General features: G+C 33.6%; 1 protein-coding gene across 1 annotated transcript in view; it reads right to left on the bottom strand.

The window, feature by feature from the left end:
- Positions 1-2,193: 2,193 nt before the first annotated feature.
- Positions 2,194-24,014, bottom strand: part of LOC137627256 (serine-rich adhesin for platelets-like) — a 91,468-nt gene continuing 69,647 nt past the window's right edge. The window contains 5 exon segments of the mRNA XM_068358337.1: positions 2,194-8,089; positions 8,421-8,430; positions 8,541-8,670; positions 10,090-15,435; positions 17,330-17,508. Of these exon segments, the coding sequence (XP_068214438.1) occupies positions 5,972-8,089; positions 8,421-8,430; positions 8,541-8,670; positions 10,090-15,435; positions 17,330-17,508 (7,783 nt within the window). The 3' untranslated portion in view covers positions 2,194-5,971.

The following is a 24,014-nucleotide window of genomic DNA, read 5'->3' as shown; positions in this document are numbered from 1 at the left end:
AATTATAAAAAATCAGTCAGAAATACATCCCTTTTCTTAGACTATGGTAGGTAGAATGCCATATTCAGTGATAATAAACAGAAGCCAGTTCCCCAACTATAGGGTGGAGCAAATTCAGGGTCACCCGAGTAATCGGTTTTGACTATGGTGAGATTTTTGACAAAGGCCCAACCTATGAAGGTGATGATTGATGATAGAGTTTTTTTCCTGAAAAGATTGCAACTGAGACAGCATTGATGATTCAACACACGAGAATAGGCGTCATGTCAGAACATGATCACGTCATTCACGTGCCTATTGATGTCATACCTGAAAATATTTAGACGGTGTCGTACCATTCGGTATTAGACAATTCGATACCGGACCATTCAGGCCCGGACAATTTGGTACTAGAACAATTCGTTCCAAAAACAATTCGGTACTTGAAAACACACTATTTTAAATTTTAAATACATAACTATTTCATACTAAACGATTATTTTAGTTATTAATTTTTTTACTGCTAAACAACATTAGAAATACTTATTGTAAACTTCGTAATCGAGGCAGCACACTTTTAGAAACAAACAATTAGTTTTTATATCTACACTTTTTTCTAACCTTATTTCAAAGTTAGTTGTAGATTTAGTTTCACCCCTTCAGTTACAAAATTGAGTCTTGCAAGTGTATATAATCGGGAAAAAAAGTCGACAATGAAACGACGTTTACTACAAAAATAAAGAAAATGCTTATAGTTGAAAGATATATTACCTTTGTGTAAATCATTCTTGGAAAGCACGGCTTAATTCAGGTGATAACTATCATGCACTCAAGTACATTGGAAATAATAACCATAAAGACTGCAGCAGAACTGAGTCAAATGTTGCTATTGCAAATATTAAGGAAAGGGCAAGTGTAGGTAGAACACTTTATCGTTCAATTATAACTGAAGAACTGAGAAAATCAAATGAGTGCACTCTGGTGAATGGGACAAAACGTGCTCATATTACTCAAAATGAGATAAGAATCGCGTACTATTCATAATGCGGAAGGTTTTCACAATTCTTTGATCAAAATAATCTCCAAGATTCATCCAAATATTTGGAAATTATTGAAACCCCTAAAACTGAAGTTAGATTAATAAAAACTAAAATTACAAAAGTTAAAACATGGAGAAAAAATTCTCCAAAACACAAAGTACAGGTATTGCATCATAACGTATCTTATGTCTGGTACAGAATTAGGATTCAGCAAAAAGAATGGTTTTCTTAGAAGCAGCCACGCATAACATTGAACCTTAATTTCTTTATATCTCATTTTATCCAAAAATATAGTATTAGATATTATTTTTTTTTTCATTTGTTTGATTTCATTAAACATGTGTGATATAAACATATTAATACATTTTAATAAGATGAATATCAACCCTCTTCAATTGCATTTAAAGGGTTTCTTCCTCCTAGCATTGGCCCCATCCAAATAAGTTAGTAAGATATGGACCATGTCTTACAAAATGGGTTTCTCCTACACCAGACTAATTATTTAATTATACGGCAATTTTGTGGAAGAAATTATTTCACGGTCACAAGTCTACCAATATATTTTCAGTTACTTATAGTAAACTCATTCATGAACAGAGACCTTAAAAAATTACCCTTAACAATTCAAGTATTTAAAAGACTTTAGTGGAAAATGTTTATTATCACGACCAAGTTAACAATTTTTCTTTGCTATATACAAAACAGGGCTAAGCCTACCTCTTTGTCCTCTATGTTCAGTAAATAAAAGTCTTTAGCTATCAATGTATCCACTAATATAAGTGACTTGACCATTATTAAAGGTAAGAGAGTATAGCCTTGTCTCTTGATTTTATGAAAACCTCTCAGAATAAATGTGTAAGTCAATGAAAATAAATACAACTGTAGTTAAGATTTAATGATACAAATAGAATTTGCAATTTAATAATGATTATTTCATTATTTACCCATTATCATACATTCACCTATGAACTTCCCCAAAATCTAATGGGCTCAAAATTAAGGTTGCTCTAGATTTAATAATTCTAGAATATATTGACAGACAGTTGCTTCTTTGTTGAGTAGATGCTAAGAATGATTGCAATATAGCAAATGAATGATCAATTACGTAATGCAAAATTGATTTTATATTCCATCAACTGAAATCATCATGGGGGTCATCCTATACAAAGGTTCATTCACTTAACTGATTTTATTTCAAATTAACATAAATTACACATCAACATCGATATGATATACATTTGCTACATAAGTAATATTTGAAACATCTTAATTTACAATCAGAAAAAGGTTCCAGTGAGTAAATATTGCAGATTTGGTAAGTAATGTGCATTTTTCCTAGAATACAAACTCAGTCTCTTATGTAGATATTTTACCAGTGAAGCTGGAATAACTGAACCTTCAAACAAAGTTTGGAAGCCGATTGCAAATGATGTTAGACAGAATACCATCACAACTCGGTGTACTGATAATCAGGTTCTCCTTGGCCCAGAACTAAAATAACGGGATTGGTATTAGAATGAATTAAAAAAAAAAACCATTGTGTTTAAAGAAAAGTTTATATAACTTAGAAGTTTTGCAGTTTATTCCTATATCGTTTAAATGGAGACCCATTCCTTAATTCCTTAGTTATGTGGTAGTGACAGTAAATAGACTAAACTGTTTATCTCACATAGAAAAGTCAATTCGTGGTCATGAAAAAGAGCAGGAGAAAGACTCATGCATAACACAGCCTAACCTGTATTTGATGTGAGGCTAGACAACCATTAAGGCCGAAACTTTATGTAATAGCAAAACTAAATGAGATTTCCATTCGAACTGGCAATTCTTTATGAATGCATAGAATCAAAAGGTAGTAAATATTACAAATCCATGAATCACCAACACTGCTTTATCAGCCATAATTCTCTTTTATGATAAAGAAAGAACAATAACAATAACATTCCTTGGACAAATAAATGTCTAAGAACAGATTGCACTGTTGTGTAATTCACATGATTATGGTGTGTCTAGAAAATATCTAATCTGTGGATGCAAGTTGGAAATAGATGGTAAAAAAGAAAGACTTGTAACACCTGTCATTTATCCATTCACTACTTTAAGAAATAGACAAGATGGCATTCTTTAAAGGAGATCTGACTGTTACCCAGCTAGTTGAGAAGTCACTGCATGTTCTGAGATCATATCTAATGAATTGTGGGCAATGTAACATGTATGAGATACAGCAGAAGAAGGTGAAGGTGGTCTAGCATCACCAGATAATATTCTTTTTCAGCACCCGTGTTTCAAAGTTGTTATGGAATGCCAGAAAAGGACAATTCCTCGGACTGTGTGAGTTTTATTCCATGGCAATAAGCCTATACTACCAGTTCGAGACTTATTTAGCCTACTTGTTTGCTTAATTCATGAAGCAAGAAGGATAAAGTATTCTTGGATATCTTTTTATGTCCATCCATACTAACAATAGATACATCAACAGTAAAGTCTAAGGTGTTGAGTTCTGCCAAAAACAGCAACATAAAATACTTCCATGGCCAACTGCATCTCATAGCAATAATTACCAAAAAAATTTCTTTAGTAAGGGATTGAAATTGATTGAAATGTATCATTAGGGACTGCCGGGTTTTGACGTTTTTCAAAAAAAAAAATCTGCAGAATGAATGAGACTAATAAAGATCCCATCCCTTCAGATGACATACAAGGTTCAATGAGACGTGTAACTCACCCGCTCTTTTTGCTGATCTAAGGCAAGGAGTAAAGTCTTGAATGGTGAATGTCTGTCTATGGCCTCAGTCATATGGGACTTCTGTGAGACCACTAAGAACGAAAGACAGCCTATTACAGAAGTCAGAGTTTGGGAGGAGGGCGAAACTGTTCAAAGTTTTTTATGACCATGGAGGCCCTCAACAATGAGGAAAGGTCTCTTTTGGTAGAGATCAACCAAGAAGTCTACTGTCTGTTGAGCAGTGGCACAGAGAGGAGAGAAACCGTTTTACAACACCAGCAGCAAGATGCCATACTTTTCGTTGTATGCATCTGCTGTAGAATATCGGAAGACTCCTGACATTATCTCACAAAATCGTGAGAGAACTGCCTCTATATCTAGGGAGAATCACTCTGGATAATCTCCATCTGTGAAGGAAAAGAACCTTCGTGAATTTATGGTTAGTCAACAGTTTTCAACGAAGACGAGCCAATGTAGCAAATCTCTCAGTGCTTCAAAGAGAAAGCATAAAATGGGCATTCCAATGAGGATTCACCATAATCATAAAGAGGGCAGGGGTTGACAATATACAATTCATTATTTAATGAAGGTTGCTCCATTAATGTTACCATGTACATCTACATCCCATGGCATGTGTGAATCTTTAACACAACAAAGAACATTTTGCTCCGCTTTGTAGTAAACAGTTCTATTACACTCAGTATTAACTACTTATTAATAGATACATTCCAAAACTAGCATGGCAAATAACTCAACCACTTACTTGCCTTGACAACTTTCACAATAGAAAGAAGATTATTTCTCCCTATTTGTTGATATCAATGTCAGTACAAGTCATAAATTTAAAACAGATGATAATTCTCTCCAGTCATCTTCCCAGACCAAATTTACAAAAAAACCTTGCATCGCCATACTAACCAATAAACTCACAAGGTTGCTATGGTGTTAAAGAAAACCAGCCCAAATAAACATAGGATGACGCTTGCATAAGCTTCAAGTTCAGTTATGTTGTAAAACAAAATCAAATTGGCACTAGACATGGCCGAAGGGGAAACTGGTTGTCAGTAAACTGAGCCATAGATGTGTTTCCCATACTTCAATGGCACATCGCTCCCAAAGTTTGTTTTAAGCTTTGGTCAATCTAGCTTTACCTGGAATATATCCGCATAAAGAGATATAAGAGTATGTATCTTTAACAGAACAATAAATCTATATATGCAGTATAAAGAAATAGAAAAGTACCTTTAAGAAATATATGTTAATTGTTAGGTATCAGTGACTCTAATTAAAGGTAATACAGTAATACCTCGGAGATCAAATGTTCCTGAACTGAAATACCTTAGCAACTAACAAAATTTGTGCAAATGTTTGCCAGATATTGGATAACTTGAAAGAACCTCTATAGATTGAGGAAAATGCAATTGAGCCATTCAATATGCCGCTCTTATCCAATTTAGGCCCATAAAATATCTTTTTGTTAATCTATTCCTTAACTAAAATAATTTTAGTGTTTTTTGTGGTTATCGGTTTTCAATGGAAGAACAGGAAGGGAGTGGCCAACCTCTGGATCAGTGATAAAGGAAAGGTAGGCAAAATGGTCTGAGTTACACAATTCTATGATAAAAATATCATCCACATGAGGCAACAACCAGCATGGCATGCAATTTTTATAATGATAATGCATTTAGTAATTTCAGAAGCATCTTCAAACACAGTCAGAAACTATCCTCTCTTGATGACATTTTAATAAACAGGTCTTCAACTGAATTAGAGTTAGTGCCAGAAAAAGGAAGAGAGAAGTAAGAACCATAAAAGTACAAATACCCAAAAATATTTTGGAGGGAATTCTCCTTCTAAGCACCACAAACACATCCTCCTCCCTTCCTCAGTACCTTTTATGTAAGTCATCCACTCTTAATACAACAGGTAAAGTGAAGTTCCATGTTAATTTATTTCATATTCATTAATTTTCGTGGATTAATTATAAATTTTATTTCTGGCAGGGTTTTATGTACTCTAATATAATACTATTTAATGAGGAACCAAGTAATGCCATTTTATTCAATATACTGGGAAAATGATTTCAATGCTTGAACACGGTTATGGAACAAATTATGTTCCATCTCCGAGGTATCACACATAGTTATGATAGTACTGCAGCTTGTTATATTTGACAAGTATTTGAAAATCAGGGACACAATGTGTTGCTGAATTGATATCCATACATAACTTAAGTTAAAGATATTACATACTCAGGATAGTATTCCTGCTTGTCATACTTAACAAGTATTCTGAAATTAGGAACACAGTCTGCTGTTGAATCAAAATTTACACCCGTTACTTGATCTTTTGGTGGACGAGTCATAGAAGACTTTCCAACAGTAACCAACCCAACAATAACTTTTGCAATGAACAAATACTTCACACCAGTGCTATCAGGCTGACAATAACCGTAAGAAAACATAACATCACTTGAGAAATATGTTCCTTGGCCATAAACTTGACCAGCATTACTTCCATGTAGTCTCCAGTCAAAATTTTCAAGGCAAATGCTTTTAACAACATCAGACTTTGTTCCGTGGAATAGCTGACGCACGTTTACTATCGAAGTATTGCCATAGATGGCAGTCATCTCTTTGAGTTTATTTTGAAAAGCACACCAGACAAAAGGATTTTGAATTCTTTCTATTCTTTTTATTTGTGACTCCAAAATTTTACCCTGTAATAAATTAAGAACCTCTTGGTATTCTGTTGACAAATGGGACAGTGAAACCCGTAAAAGTCTTTTTCCTTGTGGCATTACATTCCAGATTGAAGGAAGTTCTTTCTTCCCTAACAAGTAAGGGATAGGACGTCTTCGTACTTCTCTACTTACTTTAGTCTTCTGGTTTGTTTGCTGCATGGTTTTGAAGTCCAAGATATAGCTATAAATTGATGTACTAAATAGTAGAGTCGCTGTTGGATTTTCAATATACTGCTTTTCAATGTCATCACTAGAGATGCCACTTAAACAATGTAAATGTGTATCATAATCCCCATATCTCACCCAGATATTATTTTGATCAAAGAAATACCAACTAAATTTTGACGCTTTTATAACTTTGCCAGGAATATATTCAGTACACAATCTTCTTATTGGCAATGTCTGTGTTGAAGAAGAATTTACCAGGGTCATTGTCTTGAAATCAGCATGCCATACATCCTGTTTCATAAATGCAACCAATTCACTCACTGAACTATCATCAGATGATTGTAGATTGAACTTTTGGAAATCAATTCCATCTTGTACCACGTCACAAAAAGACCTCTCTAAAACTAATGATTGTTTCAGCATCAAATTATACCATGTATCTCCTCTTTTAATTTGCCAGTGAAAGTGATTTGCAGCATGGAGACGAGGACACCCGCTTTCTTCCTTATTACACTGGCTTTCCACTGAGTAATAACATATTTCGGGAATACTGACATTGCCTTCAAAGTAGTGCGACCAGCAAGTTCTTGGCTGCTTTGGATACAAATTATGGAGAGAGGAGCAATTCATTTTCTCTTTCAAAGATGGGATGGCTTTATGAAGGGCTAACACTATATCTCTGGCTGCTTGGTTCGTAGATATACATTTTGCCTTGAGAATATTTTTGCATTTTGCATCTAAAATATCATGATTTCGGAAGCAAATCTCTTTCTTACATTTAGTAATACCAAGTACAAAGTCCAAACAAATATGAAGCTCTGTGCAATCCGTCTTAGTACAAATATTTTTGTTATATTGATCACATATCTCAAGAGAATCAATTGATTTGTCAGTATTAGCCAGAGATTCGAAAAGCCTTGATAGCTGGAGAGGAGATAACTTTGCAACACAAAAATATTCGAGAATAAGGAGATTATGGTCTGTGAGCCAAGAATGTCCCAAATAACAGGATTTCTCTTTGCAGGTGCCACTGATGTATGCAGGGCATATATGAATTTTATTGCACCTTGAAGGAATCTGGCACCCAGTCTCTAACAAATGGTTCAAACACAATGTTAATTGAGGTTCCAGTTTGATTACCTCTTTACTGAGATTGAAAATATGTGAATGGAGAGATGCAATATAATGGGCTGAAGCTGGTCTGATGCCCTCCAGTGTCTTTAGATCAGAAATCTTTACAGAAAATGTAGGGTAATAGGATATAATTTTGACCAACTCTTCAGGTGTTAAAATTATGCGGGAATTTAAATTACCAGCATCCTTGTTTGTTTCATTCTGCATGTGCTTGATTTGGTGTCTCAGCAACTGGTCTTTAAACAAATCTTGGACTCTGGAAGCATTACCATCCTTTTCCGGATTACGTTTGTAAATCATGTCCTATAAAAAGAAAGAAATTAGGTCACTTAGTTTTCTAATGAACTCAGTAAATTGCTTAATTTGAAATCCAGTTATTAAGCAAATTGCAAACCACACAAGTCTAGCTGGAAAACTCAGTAGCTTGACTTGATAATATTAAGAAATATTTCTTTGATATGTAACATCTATCTGACAAAGCTAATGACGAAACAGCACCAAACATTAACTTTGAAAAATATTTCTAAGTTTTAGCATAAAGTTAGTCAAGATAATTGTAGAAAATTAAATTTAGATAAATCAAAATAGATACATGTAATATTAACAGCTATTTGATTCACATAGGTTGATTGACTTTCGTTTTACTGTAGCATATAAATCACAATTCTAACATTAACATTGTATCTTATTCATCAGTTATTTCTTATATAAACAGAATTTAGAATGTACGAATTAAACATGTGACATTTGTTACCTGTAACTCATCCAAAGCATCGCGAAACGGACTATCCAATGGTAGACCAGACACTTCTCTTGTAGCGTTTGGAAACAGCTCTCTTCGGGAGTTGAAGCCTTGGCAATTTGTTTCATTGTATTTTCACAGCCTTGAAGCACAGAAAAAGTTCACATATCACCCTTTCCAATTACCGAAAAGTGGTAAAATATATACACGAATAGTGTAAATCCTTATTTACAATGATTACAGCAGTGCTATTGGAATAATTGAATAAAAAGTGAGTGAATTAATAATACATACAAGAAGAGTTGTATATTAGAACTAGAGGGAAGATGATTGCAAATATTGATCAATAAATTGATGAAATAGTCCAGAGGAAAAACAATATTATGACTTTAAGTAAAATTCTTATTTACTAGGCCAGTTACCCTACACTATATATATATATATATATATATATATATATATATATATATATACACAGTATATATATATATATATATATATATATATATATGTATATATACACACATATATATATACATATATATATATATTTTACATATATATATGTATATATATATATATATATATATATATATATATATATATATATATACATATATATATCAATCTCTCATTCCCTCTCTTTATATATACAGTATATATATATATATATATATATATATATATACATATATATATCAATCTCTCATTCCCTCTCTTTATATATACAGTATATATATATATATATATATATATATATATATATATATATATATATATATACATGTATAAATATCTATACATATATACTGTATATATATATATATATATATATATATATATATATATTCATATATATATGTATATATATATATATATATATATATATATATATATATATGTATATATACAAATATATAAAAAAAAAATTGAGTTGAGGTACCTTAACCTGGTGGAAGGTTTTGTGATCACTAATATCTGCAAAGCTGTACTAGTCAGGCTACCCATGCTACATTGGTTTGCTGTGAGTGATCAGACGATATATATATATATATATATATATATATATATATATATATATATATATATATGTATGTATGTATGTGTGTGTGTTTTTTGTGTGTATATGACTAGGTTGAATTGATTTGATAACATGCGCATGAATAATATGTCAAATAGGTCAAGAAAATTAGAAAAAATTAGAAACACCCGCCCTGCCCGTCAGTATATTAGAATTGGTGTGTTGATTCCGCCAGTTTACTTGAAATATGCTATTACATAATCACAATCTGAGTAATAGAATATTGCTAAAAAAAGCCAGAAATATTACCTTACCTTTATAGATGTACAGCTTAGCAGACATTACATCAACCTTACTAAAATATGCAGATACAATCACCGTTATATTAAAATTGACATGCTTTCCATGTTATGACATAAAGAATATTGGAAAAGAGAGAGAGAGAGAGAGAGAGAGAGAGAGAGAGAGAGAGAGAGAGAGATGAGCACACAAAGTGGTGTTTATTTCAATCTACACAGACAACAAGTATAAAACACTCACCTTTCCAATCACTGACCAATCTTCTATGTCCAGATGATGGTTTATTCATGACTGTTTCGGTTTTCTTAATCGCGTTTATACCACTGCTGGTGGGAAGATTTTCATTATCAATTGAAGATTTGTCCCACATTTCCTTATTTTCTTTAATTCTTATGTCATGGCTACTGACGGATTGAAACAATTTAGTTCCTGAATAAGGTTTTAACTCGTGTTTAATTTGTTTTTTATCCTTACTTTCATCATCAACGACCAAGGTATTAGGTGGTATGTTTCCTGCACCAATTTTATCTCGTTTACAACTTTTAATAGCATTAAAACTTCCAGAATCTGAAGAGGACTTATCTACTGAGTTATAAGAAGATTTAACCTCTGGATTCTCCGTTTTATTAACATTGTCTGATTGAATACCTGATTTGTCGAATACTTCACTGTAGTCAAATGTAGAAGTTTTAGAAGGCCTAGAATTCCTTTTTTCCCCAATTTGGGTAGCATTAAAACTTCTAGTAGAAGAAATGGACTTATCTTCAGGGTTATTGGAAGTTTTAGTTTTTGGATTCTTCCTTTCATTATCATTGTTAAAGGTAACACTTCTAAAGGGAGGCATGGAATCATATGCTGAATTATTTTTATCGGTACATCCAAAAGTAAACAGCTGAGAATCAATTATTGACTTATTCTGTGGTTTGTTGGATTCTTGATTCTTCATTCCCAAAATGTCTCCAAATGTATCATCTGCTGAATTAAATAAAGATTGAAGGCCTGATTTGTCTAATACTTTGTTGTTGCCAATAGTAGAATTTTCAGGAGGCTTAGAATTCTCTTTTGCACCACTTTGGGTAGCATTAAAACTTCCAAAGGCAGGAAAGGACTTACCTTCTGTGTTATAGGAGGATTTAGCTTTTGGATTCTTCATTCTATTATCCTTGTTTGAGGTAACACTTCTAGGAGGAGGCATGGAATCACATTCTGAATTATTTTTATCAGTACAGCCAAAAGTAAACAGCTGTGAATCAGTTATCGACTTATTCCCTGCTTTGTTAGATTCCTGATTCTTTTCAACAAAACTGGTTCCAAACGTAAAGACTCCAGAAGGATTTACGGACTGAATTCGTGATTTGTCTATTGCATTACCGTTGCCAAAGGTAGAAATTTCAAAAGGATTAGAATTCTTTATTGCTCCACTGTTGATAGCATTAACAGGTGCAGTAGCAGGAGATGATTGATCTCTTGAGTCCTTTGAAGATTTAACTTCTGGATTATTCCTTTTAGTATTGTTGTCTAAGGTAATGTCAGACATTAAATCCATTTCTGATTTTTCTTTATCTATACCACCAAGGGCATGCAACTGAGAATCTGATATTGTCTTATTTCCTGGTATGTTAGATTCCCTATTCTTTAATCCCAAAGTGCCTCCAAATGTATCATCTCCTAAAGTGAATAAAGATTGAATGCCTGATGTGTCTAATACTTTACTGTTGCCAAAGGTAGAACTTCCAGAAGGCTTAGAATCCTCTTTTTCACCACTTTGGGTAGCATTAAAACTTCCAGAAGCAGAAAAGGACTTATCTTGTGTGTTATGGGTAGATTTAGCCTTTGGATTCTTCATTCTATTATCCTTGTTTGAAGTAACACTTCTAGGAGGAGGCATGGAATCACATTCTGAATTATTTTTATCAGTACAGCCAAAAGTAAACAGCTGTGAATCAGTTATCGACTTATTCCCTGCTTTGTTAGATTCCTGATTCTTTTCAACAAAACTGGTTCCAAACGTAAAGACTCCAGAAGGATTTACGGACTGAATTCGTGATTTGTCTATTGCATTACCGTTGCCAAAGGTAGAAATTTCAAAAGGATTAGAATTCTTTATTGCTCCACTGTTGATAGCATTAAAAGTTCCAGTAGCAGGAGATGATTTATCTCTTGAGTCCTTTGAAGATTTAACTTCTGGATTATTCCTTTTAGTATTGTTGTCTAAGGTAATGTCAGACATTAAATCCATTTCTGATTTTTCTTTATCTATACCACCAAGGGCATGCAACTGAGAATCTGATATTGACTTATTTCCTGGTATGTTAGATTCCCTATTCTTTAATCCCAAAGTGCCTCCAAATGTATCATCTCCTAAAGTGAATAAAGATTGAATGCCTGTTTTTTCTAATACTTTACTGTTGCCAAAGGTAAAACTTTCAGAAGGCCTAGAATTCTCTTTTGCACTCCATTGGGTAGCATTAAAACTTCCAGAAGCAAAAAAGGACTTATCTTCAGGGTTATGGGCAGAATTAGCTTTTGGATTCTTAATTCCATTATCCTTGTTTGAGGTAACACTTCTAGAAGGAGGCATGGAATCACATTCTGGATCATTTCTATTAGTACAGCAAAAAGTAAACAGCGGAGAATCAGTCATCGACTTATTCCCTGCTATGTTAGATTCTTTATTCTTTAATCCCAAAGTGCTTCCAAATGTATCATTTCTTGAATTAAATGAAGATTGAATGCCTGATTTGTCTAATTCTTCCCTGTTGACAAAAGTGGAACTTTCAAAAGGCTTAGAATTCTCTTTTGCACCACTTTGGGTAGCATTAAAACTTCCAGAAGCAGAAAAGGACTTATCTTGTGTGTTATATGTAGATTTAGCTTTTGGATTCTTCATTCTATTATCCTTGTTTGAGGTAACACTTCTAGAAGGAGGCATGGAATCACATTCTGAATTATTTTTATCAGTACAGCCAAAAGTAAACAGCTGCGAATCAGTTATCGACTTATTCCCTGCTATGTTAGATTCCTGATTCTTTTCAACAAAACTAGTTCCAAACGGAAATGCCACAGAAGGATTAGAATTCTTTATTGCTCCACTGTTGATAGCATTAAAAGTTCCAGTAGCAGGAGATGATTTATCTCTTGAGTCCTTTGAAGATTTAACTTCTGGATTATTCCTTTTAGTATTGTTGTCTAAGGTAATGTCAGACATTAAATCCATTTCTGATTTTTCTTTATCTATACCACCAAGGGCACGCAACTGAGAATCTGATATTGACTTATTTCCTGGTATGTTAGATTCCCTATTCTTTAATCCCAAATTGCTTCCAAATGTATTATCTGCTGAATTAAATAATGATTGAATGCCTGATGTGTCTAATACTTTACTGTTGCCAAAGGTAGAACTTTCAGAAGGCCTAGAATTCTCTTTTGCACTCCATTGGGTAGCATTAAAACTTCCAGAAGCAAAAAAGGACTTATCTTCAGGGTTATGGGCAGAATTAGCTTTTGGATTCTTCATTCCATTATCCTTATTTGAGGTAACACTTCTGAAAGGAGGCATGGAATCCCATTCTGGATCATTTCTATTAGTACAGCAAAAAGTAAACAGCGGAGAATCAGTCATCGACTTATTCCCTGCTATGTTAGATTCTTTATTCTTTAATCCCAAAGTGCTTCCAAATGTATCATTTCTTGAATTACATGAAGATTGAATGCCTGATTTGTCTAATTCTTCCCTGTTGACAAAAGTGGAACTTTCAAAAGGCTTAGAATTCTCTTTTGCACCACTCTGGGTAGCATTAAAACTTGTAGAAGCAGAAAAGGACTTATCTTGTGTGTTATAGGTAGATTTAGCTTTTGGATTCTTAATTCCATTATCCTTGTTTGAGGTAACACTTCTAGAAGGAGGCATGGAATCACATTCTGAATTATTTTTATCAGTACAGCCAAAAGTAAACAGCTGCGAATCAGTTATCGACTTTTTCCCTGCTTTGTTAGATTCCTGATTCTTTTCAACAAAACTGGTTCCAAACGTAAAGACTCCAGAAGGATTTACGGACTGAATTCGTGATTTGTCTATTGCATTACCGTTGCCAAAGGTAAAAATTTCAAAAGGATTAGAATTCTTTATTGTTCCACTGTTGATAGCATTAACAGGTGCAGTAGCAGGAGATGATTTATCTCTTGAGTCCTTTGAAGATTTAACTACTGGATTATTCCTTTTAGTATTGTTGTCTAAGGTAATGTCAGACATTAAATCCATTTCTGATTTTTCTTTATCCATACCACCAAGGGCATGCAACTGAGAATCTGATATTGACTTATTTTCTGGTATGTTAGATTCCCTATTCTTTAATCCCAAATTGCTCCCAAATGTATTATCTCCTGAATTAAATAATGACTGAATGCCTGATGTGTCTAATAATTTACTGTTGCCAAAGGTAGAACTTTCAGAAGGCTTAGAATTCTCTTTTGCACCACTTTGGGTAGCATTAAAACTTCCAGAAGCAGAAAAGGACTTATCTTGTGTGTTATAGGTAGATTTAGCTTTTGGGATCTTCATTCTATTATCCTTGTTTAAGGTAACACTTCTGGAATGAGGCATGGAATCACATTCTGAATTATTTTTATCAGTACAGCCAAAAGCAAACAGCTGCAAATCAGTCATCGACTTATTCCCTGCTATGTTAGATTCCTGATTCTTTTCAACAAAACTGGTTCCAAACGTAAAAGCCACAGAAGGATTAGAATTCTTTAATGGTCCACTGTTGATAGCATTAAAAGTTTCAGTACCAAGAGAAGAATTATCTCTTGAGTCCTTTGAAGATTTAACTTCTGGATTATTCCTTTTAGTATTGTTGTCTAAGGTAATGTCAGACATTAAATCTATTTCTGATTTTTCTTTATCCATACCATGAAGGGTTTGTAACTGAGAATCTGATATTGACTTATTTTCTGGTATGTTAGATTCTTCATTCTTTAATCCAAAAGTGCCTCCAACTGTATCATCTGAAGTGAATAAAGATTGCATGCCTGATTTGTCTAATACTTTACTGTTGCTGAAGGTAAAACTTTCAGAGGGCTTAGAATTGTCTTCTGCACTCCTATTTACTGGGTTATGGGCAGAATTAGCTTTTGGATTCTTCATTTCAATATCCTTGTTTAAGGTAACACTTTTAAAAGGAGGCATGGAATCACATTCTGATTTATTTTGATTAGTACAGCCAAATGTAAACAGCTGAGAATCAACTATTGACTTATTTCCTGGTATGTTAGAATCTTGATTATTTACTACAAAACTGGTTCTAAGCGTTTGAAATCTGGAACTTAAGGACTGAATTTCTAATTTTTCTATTGCATTACTGTTGCCAAAGGTAGAAGGTTTAAAAGTATTAGAATTCTTTATTGCACCACTGTTGATAGCTTTAAAACTTCCAGTAGCTGAAGATGATTGATCTCTTGAGTTCTTTGAAGATTCAGCTTCTGAATTACTCTTTTTATTATAGTTGCCTAAGTTCATGTCAGCCATTAAATCCACTCCAGAATAATCTTTATCAGTACATGCAAGGGTAAATAACGGAGAATCAACTTATTCCCTGTTATGTTAGATTCTTGATTCTTTAATCCCAAAGTGCTCTCAAATGCATCATCTAATGAATCAAAAGAAGACTGAATGCCTGATATATCTAATATTTCACTGCTCTCAAATGTAGATCTTTTAGAAACTCTATAATTCTTTCTTGCATCTCTTTGGGTAGCATTAACACACTAAGGAGCTGATGGGGATTTATCTACTAGACCATGTACACTCTCTTTCTAGTTTAATCTTATAGATCATTTAATTTTCTAATTCTTTGCTGGTGTATGTTCATATAAGTCTTCACGAATGTGTTCTTCAACTTCATCTGAAACAAATACAGAACAGTATATTTTGTCAGTTTATAAAAAAAATAATATTTAACATCACATTTGATTCCTTTGTTTGATCAGAAAAAAGTTAATTGTCATAAAGAGGCATGTATCTTATACACTATATATACACATATTGTTTATAAAGATAATATATATTCTCTTTAAAATTTCCAACCTTGTAAGTGTCATTGACATGAAAGACGATCACCTATTTGAATGGTTGTGATTGTAGAAAACTGATGAAACTTGTGAAAGACGGGAAACTCGATGATATATCAGAGAATTTTGCTATTCATGGAGGATAAAAGGAAGGCTCATAAAAGAAACAAAGGAAAAAAAATAAATCACTATATTCCGACCAATACACATTAGTCCTCTTCACGGTGTACAGTAGAATGAGAAAATAAATGGACAGTGACAGTTTATATTAGAAAGCAAAAGGGATTTTCTAATTGTTCTTGAAAGGTTATATTAAGTGCATGGAAAATTTGCCAAATTTAATTTCATCTAGTTGCATCTTCATATCCTTCACCGGATTAGTGGTTGATGTCTTGACCTTTGAGGGATATCTGCCAGTCAGTCTCACTGGATTATCTTTTTGATAAACTGGTTCATAAGGATGTTGTCTACTATGTTGGCTTTCTATTGTCCTTCATATAAGTTCATTGTGTTTATTTGATTTATGATGGTCAATTCCAGACTCCTCTTATCGTACAAAAAAGGCACGTTTAAAAAGCAAAGATGACTCGCTCCAGTTAATCTGATGCCCCAAATTTCTAAGATGAACGAAAATCCCTGAGTTTTCGTAGCCATACCTGACATATCTTTAGTCTTCGGATAATCTTTGCGACACAGAATGGCCAGTTTATCTAACTTAAACTTTTTCACTATCTCCACATTGTACTTTGTAAACTCTGGATTCTATATTTGTTTTGTTTTCATAAACATTATTGATAGTCCATCAGGTACAGAGGTCCATTTTTATTAATCGGGTGACCATGTTTCATTGGTACCATATGAAAGCCCAATTATTCATGATTCCACTTATGCCTGGTAGCAGTCTGAAATCAGTAGCTTTCATGCTCAAAATGCTCATTGAATACACCCACTCGAATTCTCAAAATGAGTTAAATGAGAAAAGAACTATCTTTATCAAAAGTCTTCACTTAGCCCAATTCGAATGCAATCAACTTTCACTTTATACTTGAGACTCCAAATAAAAACTTGGTATCTGAATTACCAAACAAGTTATTGGGTCAAAACCCATTGAAAATGAAAAGGTTTACAGTGCTTTCAGTGAGGGTACCTTGAAAACAGTAAATTACACCTGTCAAAAACCCTAACAATTATAGCTATAATTATTTTTGATTGCTATTTGCTTCTAAAATGTTTATTAGGTATATTATATCAGAAAGAGCGGTAGCTCAGCTTTCATTTGGTCCATACGTTATTCATATTGGACCATTATTAAGGAAATTACTGCAAATAATATAAACTGGTATTCATTTGAAGTCAAGCATACGCAAAACACATTACTTTATTTCGTCTAAGTGAACGAGCTCATTATCACCACCACAATCCTCTTCACTATCAACTTCATCATTGCCATCATCATCAACACTACAGTCATCAAGATCATCATCATCATTGCCACCACCATCATCATATTGTACATTTATATTACAATCAAGATATACATTTGCATAAAGATATACTATATGACTCACAAACACATTATCATAATCATCACTGCCATTATCATTTCATTATCATTCCCAACACCATCATCATTATCAAAAGCAACAACAGTAGAGTTATACAAAAAAAAAAATATTGAAATTATTATTTTGTTAACCTTGAATTATGGAATTCTTCATTGAATTTTTAATATTAAGTTCAAGATAGTTGCCTAAACCCACCAAGCTAGATTTCTTAAGATCACTTAAGTTCCCAATTTGTGGATCCTCACAAAATTTGTCAAAAAACTCAGATGCATGAAATATTACATGAGATTGGGCTCAGTATAAATAGAAGAAAGACAGAGATGATGAGAATGAAATATGCAATGAAGGGCGAAATGTTATTGGAAGGAGAAAGGATTACTGAGGAATTATTCAAGTATTTAGAAACTATGATATCTAATTAAGGATCTTTAGAATTTGAGTTTAATGAAAGATTGAAAAAGCAGATCAAATCGCCTGAAATTACATATAAAAATCAGGCTATATATCAGTTTAGTGAGATCGATGTTACTGTATGGACATGAGTCGTGGTATGTCAATGAAACAATATCCAATAGATTTTGTAGATTTGAGAAAATATGTGGATCAGATCATGGTGTTGGGTAGATGGAGAATGTTAGAGCATGCTCTTTGCACTTCCCAAGAGAGATTAGGTACCCAAACTTTCAACTGGTCTTCACAAGGCACCAGAAGAGTTGAAAGATCCAAACCTACATGGCTGAGGATTATGAAGCGTGAAGTAGGAGATGATGAAGGACGATGCATTGATTTAAAAGCTCAAAATAGAGACGACTGGCGAAATCTGAGGTCCTTTGAGTCAATAGGCGTAGGAGGAGAGGAGATGATATATATATATATATATATATATATATATATATATATATATATGTATATATATATATACATATATATATGTATATATATATATATATATATATATATATATATATATATATACACACACACACACACACAAACATATATATATATATATATATATATATATATATATATATATATATATATATATATATATATATATATCTTTTACTGAATAGCATATATTCTCGCATCTTTAAGCCATCATCTTTACCTTTTACTTTTAACGATTTTTTAACGTAAGTTTTGGTCATTCTATTTTATATGTATTGTGATGAAGTAACTCTACTAAATCTTAAACTCACAAAATGGTTGTAATAGAAAAAAAACTGTATTTAAAGAATTTGATCAAAGAGAAATATATTCAAACGAAAAAGTGGCGAACGAGAGTTGCGTGGGTCATTGTGACAGCTGCAAATGGGAAGAAAATAAACACGAATTCTTAATGATAATTAATATGGCAAGCTAAGCTACAACCCTAGTTGGAAAGGCAAGATGGTTTAAGCCTAAGGGCTCCAACAGGGAAAAATAGCCTAGTGAGGTAAGGTAACAGGGCAATAAATAATCTAGAAGAGCAGTAATAACCAATAACAATAAAATGTCTTAAAAACAGTAACATAGTATGCTACATGCTGTACGTTGATGGTTCAATTTTCTGACATTCTATCTAACAACGAAACATCGAGAGGGAATATTTGAGTAAGTCAGCTACTGTATATCCAAGGGACCAAATGCAATTGCATTCTGTGTCCATTCATTATTCAAGTAACCAAAAGACAGTGTGAAGTATCTTCATGGAAGTATGCTCTAATTTGAGGCCTTCAAATGATGTTCGTCATAAGACTGGAAAGCAGTTTATCTTTTTATTTTTCTCCTAATGGGGATTATTTCTCATTTATTAGGGTACAATTGTTGACGTATGTCGAAAGAGAATGGCATAATTCCATGATTATATGTACATCATTATTGTATGAAAAGCATTTCAAATATTAAAATAAACGTTTGTAATATTAAATACTATTTTCATTAAATTTTAATGATTGAAACATTTCCCCACATATTGCAGAACATGTACTGGATGGCTTACTTCATATCGCAGTAACAGTATGAAGTAAGAGATTAAAAGGTTGGGCGGCAAGATTAGATAAGGGAGGTCGAAAAGGAGGTATATTTGCAGGCTAAAAATTGCACCACCGAGTCGAAAGCACTTTTCAAAAATCATCAAGTAATGCTCCTGTTCTAGGAATAGTTTTTCTTTCTAACACATACACACACACCAGCCACCCGTTGAGATACTACCGCTAGAGAGTTATTGGATCCTTTGACTGGCCAAACATTAATGCATTGGATCCCTCTCTTTGGTTACGGCTCATTTTTTCTTTGACAACACATACACCGAATAGTCTGGCCTATTATTTACACATTCTCGTCTTTCCTCATACACCTGATAACACTGAAATTACCAAACACTTCTTCTTCGATCAAGGGGTTAATCACTGTACTATAATTGCCCAGTGGCAACTTTCCTCTTGGTAAGGGTAGAAGAGACTCTTTAGTTATGGTAAGCAGCTCTTCTAGAAGAAGGACACTCCAAAATCAAACCATTGTTTTCTAGTCTTGGTTAGTGCCATAGCCTCTGTACCATGGTCTTCCACTGTCTTGGGTTACAGTTCTCTTGCTTGAGTGTACACTCAGGCACACTATTCTATCTTATTTTTTCAGTTTTTTCCTTCCTCTAGTATTTTGGACATGGTGTGTTGGGCAGGCTTAATAGATAGACCATGGATACCTGGTGGTTTATCAAGAGGTTGTCTTTTCCTTATCTGATTCTTTTACTTTTCAAAACCATCCTTACTGTCCTGAAGTGGCTATCCTGGAGGGTATTTAGCCTTGCATGGTGTATCGACTCCTCCATGTTAACCAGTTTTTCGGACTTTTTTTCTATAGTCTATGGGTATGATCAATCACTTTATTTATATTTCTGCACACATCGTTTTTTGTTATAATTCTTATTAATTTAGTTGTTAAGTATAATGTATCTTTTTCATTGGCATTAATTCTTATGCTTTCTGGAGGCAGTGAACAAAATCCAGGACCAGTACGTCCTAGATTTCATCAATGTCGTCTACTGTAGTGCAATATTCGTGGTCTTTATGAAAATATTTAAGAACTTACTGTTGTGTCCAGACAGTATGATATTCTTTTGTGCTCAGAAACTTTGGTTTCTAATATGAGGCACTCATCTGAACACCTTATAACTGGTTTTAAGAAGCCAATAATGTTGAAACGCGATGCCATCCCTAGGGCCAAGGGAATGGCGGTGTTTATTAGGACTGAGTATCCTGCTTCTCATAAGTCCTGCTATGAATTTGGATGTCATGAGATTCTGGTCATAAAAGTTTGTGGCAGGCATAACAACTTCTATTTGTGTTCGATCTACCGGAATCCTGACATAGATGATTCTGTCTTTGACTTCTTACCTTTATGGGTAAGATACAAGAAGATGATAGAAAGGCCTCTTTTGTCTTTGTTGGTGATTTCAATGCTCACAATAGGGAGTGGTTAAATTCAGTTTCTCCCACTGATCGCTATAGCTTAAGAGCTTTGCACTTTGCCTCTGATTCAGGCTGTGAGAAAATCATAAGTGAAACTCCTCATAGGTCTGGTACCAGCTTGGACCTCATATACACCAACTAACCTGGCGTTATAACAAGAAAGGTTGGTTCTCCAGTTGGGACATCTGATCATGCCTCGATTTCATTAGTAGTGAAAACTGAGCAGTCTGTCCCTGAAATATCCTACTCATGTAAGATTTATAATATAATCTCAAGCAGACTGGAATGGGATTTTGCATGATCTTTTGGGCTTGAATTGGTCACAATTGTATAGTAGTGTTGATCCTGAAGTCCCTTTGAATGAGAATCTAGTTAACATAATTGATAGGCGTATCCCCTCTAGTGTACTAATGTACTGAGTGAAGGACAAACTATGGTTCAGTGATGTTTATAGATGTGCTTATTTGGAGAAGCAGGAGGCCTATCATCTTTGGAAGGGTAACAGATCAGATTTGACCTGGAATAACTATACTTAGCTTAAAGCTTTTGCTCAGAGAGTTTATGCTTCAACTGAAAAAGAATACAATCTAACCACAAAAGAAACCCTTTCTGGTATAACCCAGGAGCATAAGTGGTGGTCTACCCTTAAATCTGCACTCTTTGGTGTAGATGCAACAGTTCCTCCTTTATTTAAACCAGATGGCTCTGTCGCTCATTGTCCAAAGGAAAACGCAACCCTTTTGGCAGATGTGTTTGACAGCAAGCAGAGTAATAAGAAACTCGAACGTCCTCATTCCTGTTTTCCTGAGGTTAAACTAACTAGTTTAGCTTTTCGTTCTCGTGAAATTAAAGCTCTCATGATGGACCTTGATGCTTATGGAGGTGTAGACCCAAATGGTATTTTTGCTTTGTTTTTTGTAAAGACTGCAGATTTCTTAGCTCCAAAGTTATCTCTAATTTTGCCCAAGTTAGCAAGAAAAGGAGCTTCTAGCACTTTTTGGGGAATTGGTAATGTTACTCCACTATGTAAATTTGTTTGTGGTAGCACAAGTCCAACTGATTACTGCTCAATTTCCATAACTCCCATATTATATAAAGTTTTTGAAAGGGTTTTGGCAAAACGTCTGAATAGGTTTGCTGAAGGTAATCATCTGTTCCTTAGTTTGCAATTTGGTTTTCGTAAAGGCCTTGGAGCATGTGATGCCCTTCTTACAATCTCCAATGCCGTACAGAAATCCCTTGATTGTTGTCATGAAGTTCGAATGATTGGCCTAGATTTTAGAGCTGCATTTGACCGTGTTACTTATGAGGCCCTTGTTTTCCAACTCAAACAGCTGGGAGAGGGTGGGTCGTTTCTTAGCATCATTATTGAATTTTTAAGCAATAGATCGCAAAGAGTTGTTGTTGATGGGCACCATAGCGAGTATATTAATGTGATATCTGGTGTTCCTTGGTCCATTACTTTTGATACTATATACACTTGACATGTGGTTTGGTCTAGAAAACAAGCTTGTTGCATATGCAGATGATGCCACTCTCTTTGCATCAATTCCATCTCCTGAATGTAGATCTGAGATTGCTGAATCCCTCAATAGAGATATAGCTAAAATTGGTGCATGGTGCAAATTATGGGGTATGAAATTTAATTCTAACAAAACTCAAAGTATGATTGTAAGTAGGTCAAGGACTGTGAAGCCTCAACATCCGGATCTCAGTATTGATAAAGTTTCTTCTATGTTGTATGACTCTTTTTAAAATTTACTTTTGAGAAACACATTAAGTCTGTGTCTTCTTCAATTGCACAAAACATTGGCTTATTGAGAAAGTCTTTCAAGATTTTTGGTGATCAATCTATTATGAAGAAGTGTTTTAATTCTTTCATTTTACCTTGTTTCGAGTATTGTTCTCCGGTTTGGTCTTCAGCTGCTGATTCTCCTTTTAATATGTTGGACAGGAACTTTCTTATTCCTGATCTAGATATTAATCTCTGGCACCATCGTTCAATTGGTTCATTATGTATGTTGCATAACATTTTCCATAAATCTAACCACCCACTACATTCTGATCTTCCCGGGCAGTTTCATCCTGTTCGTAATACTAGGTATGCAGTTAATTCCAATAGTCAGGTGATCTCCATCATGAGGCTCCATACTACACAGTACTCTGGAAGTTTCATTCCAGCAGTGACCAAGTTGTGGAATGATCTTTCTAATCAGGTAGTTGAATCAGTAGAACTTCAAAAGTTCAATCTCGCAGCAAATGTTATTAAGTTGAACAGGCTTACATGAGTCCTTTTATAGTTTATTTATGGAATATATGTTTTAATGTTGTTAATGTTCGTTAAATATTTTATTTAAAATTTTCTTATCTTCTTATATCATTTATTTATTTCCTTATTTTCTTTCCTCACTGGGCTATTTCTCTCTATTGGAGGCCTTGGGCTTATAGCATCTTGCTTTTCCAATTATGGTTGTAGCTTAGCTAGTAATAATATATATATATATATATATATATATATATATATATATATATATATATATATATATATACCTGTATACATATATATATATATATATATATATATATATATATATATATATATATACATATATATATATATATATATATATATATATATATATATATATATATATATATACATATATATATATATATATATATATATATATATATATATATATATATATATATACTCTTTTGAATTGTCGAAAATCGTACAGCAATTCTCTAAATTTCCTTGTTGTGTTTCCACCAGTATTTTTATAACATTGGCACAAGCAAAACTACATACTTTGACGAAATATCTTTGTAGTCTGTTGTATGGCAGATTGCACTCACTATTTCTAGAAACCAAACCTTTGAAAATGTGAGGCATTGTAGACTTACCGAGACATGGACTGGCAAACACTCACTTATCAAGGTTTCACTGGGACAGAAGGCGTTAAAAGGCTACGACCAACCTCCTTGACGCTTAGATAACAAAGATAAGAAAGAAGACCGGAAAACCCCTCCCTTGAACCAAAGAGAAGAAGAGAGAAAAGACGTGCGCGTCAAAGTG

The sequence above is a fragment of the Palaemon carinicauda genome, chromosome 35, assembly GCF_036898095.1.
Source record: "Palaemon carinicauda isolate YSFRI2023 chromosome 35, ASM3689809v2, whole genome shotgun sequence".
NCBI lineage: Eukaryota > Metazoa > Arthropoda > Malacostraca > Decapoda > Palaemonidae > Palaemon > Palaemon carinicauda.
This window is presented reverse-complemented; position numbering and strand designations above follow the sequence as displayed.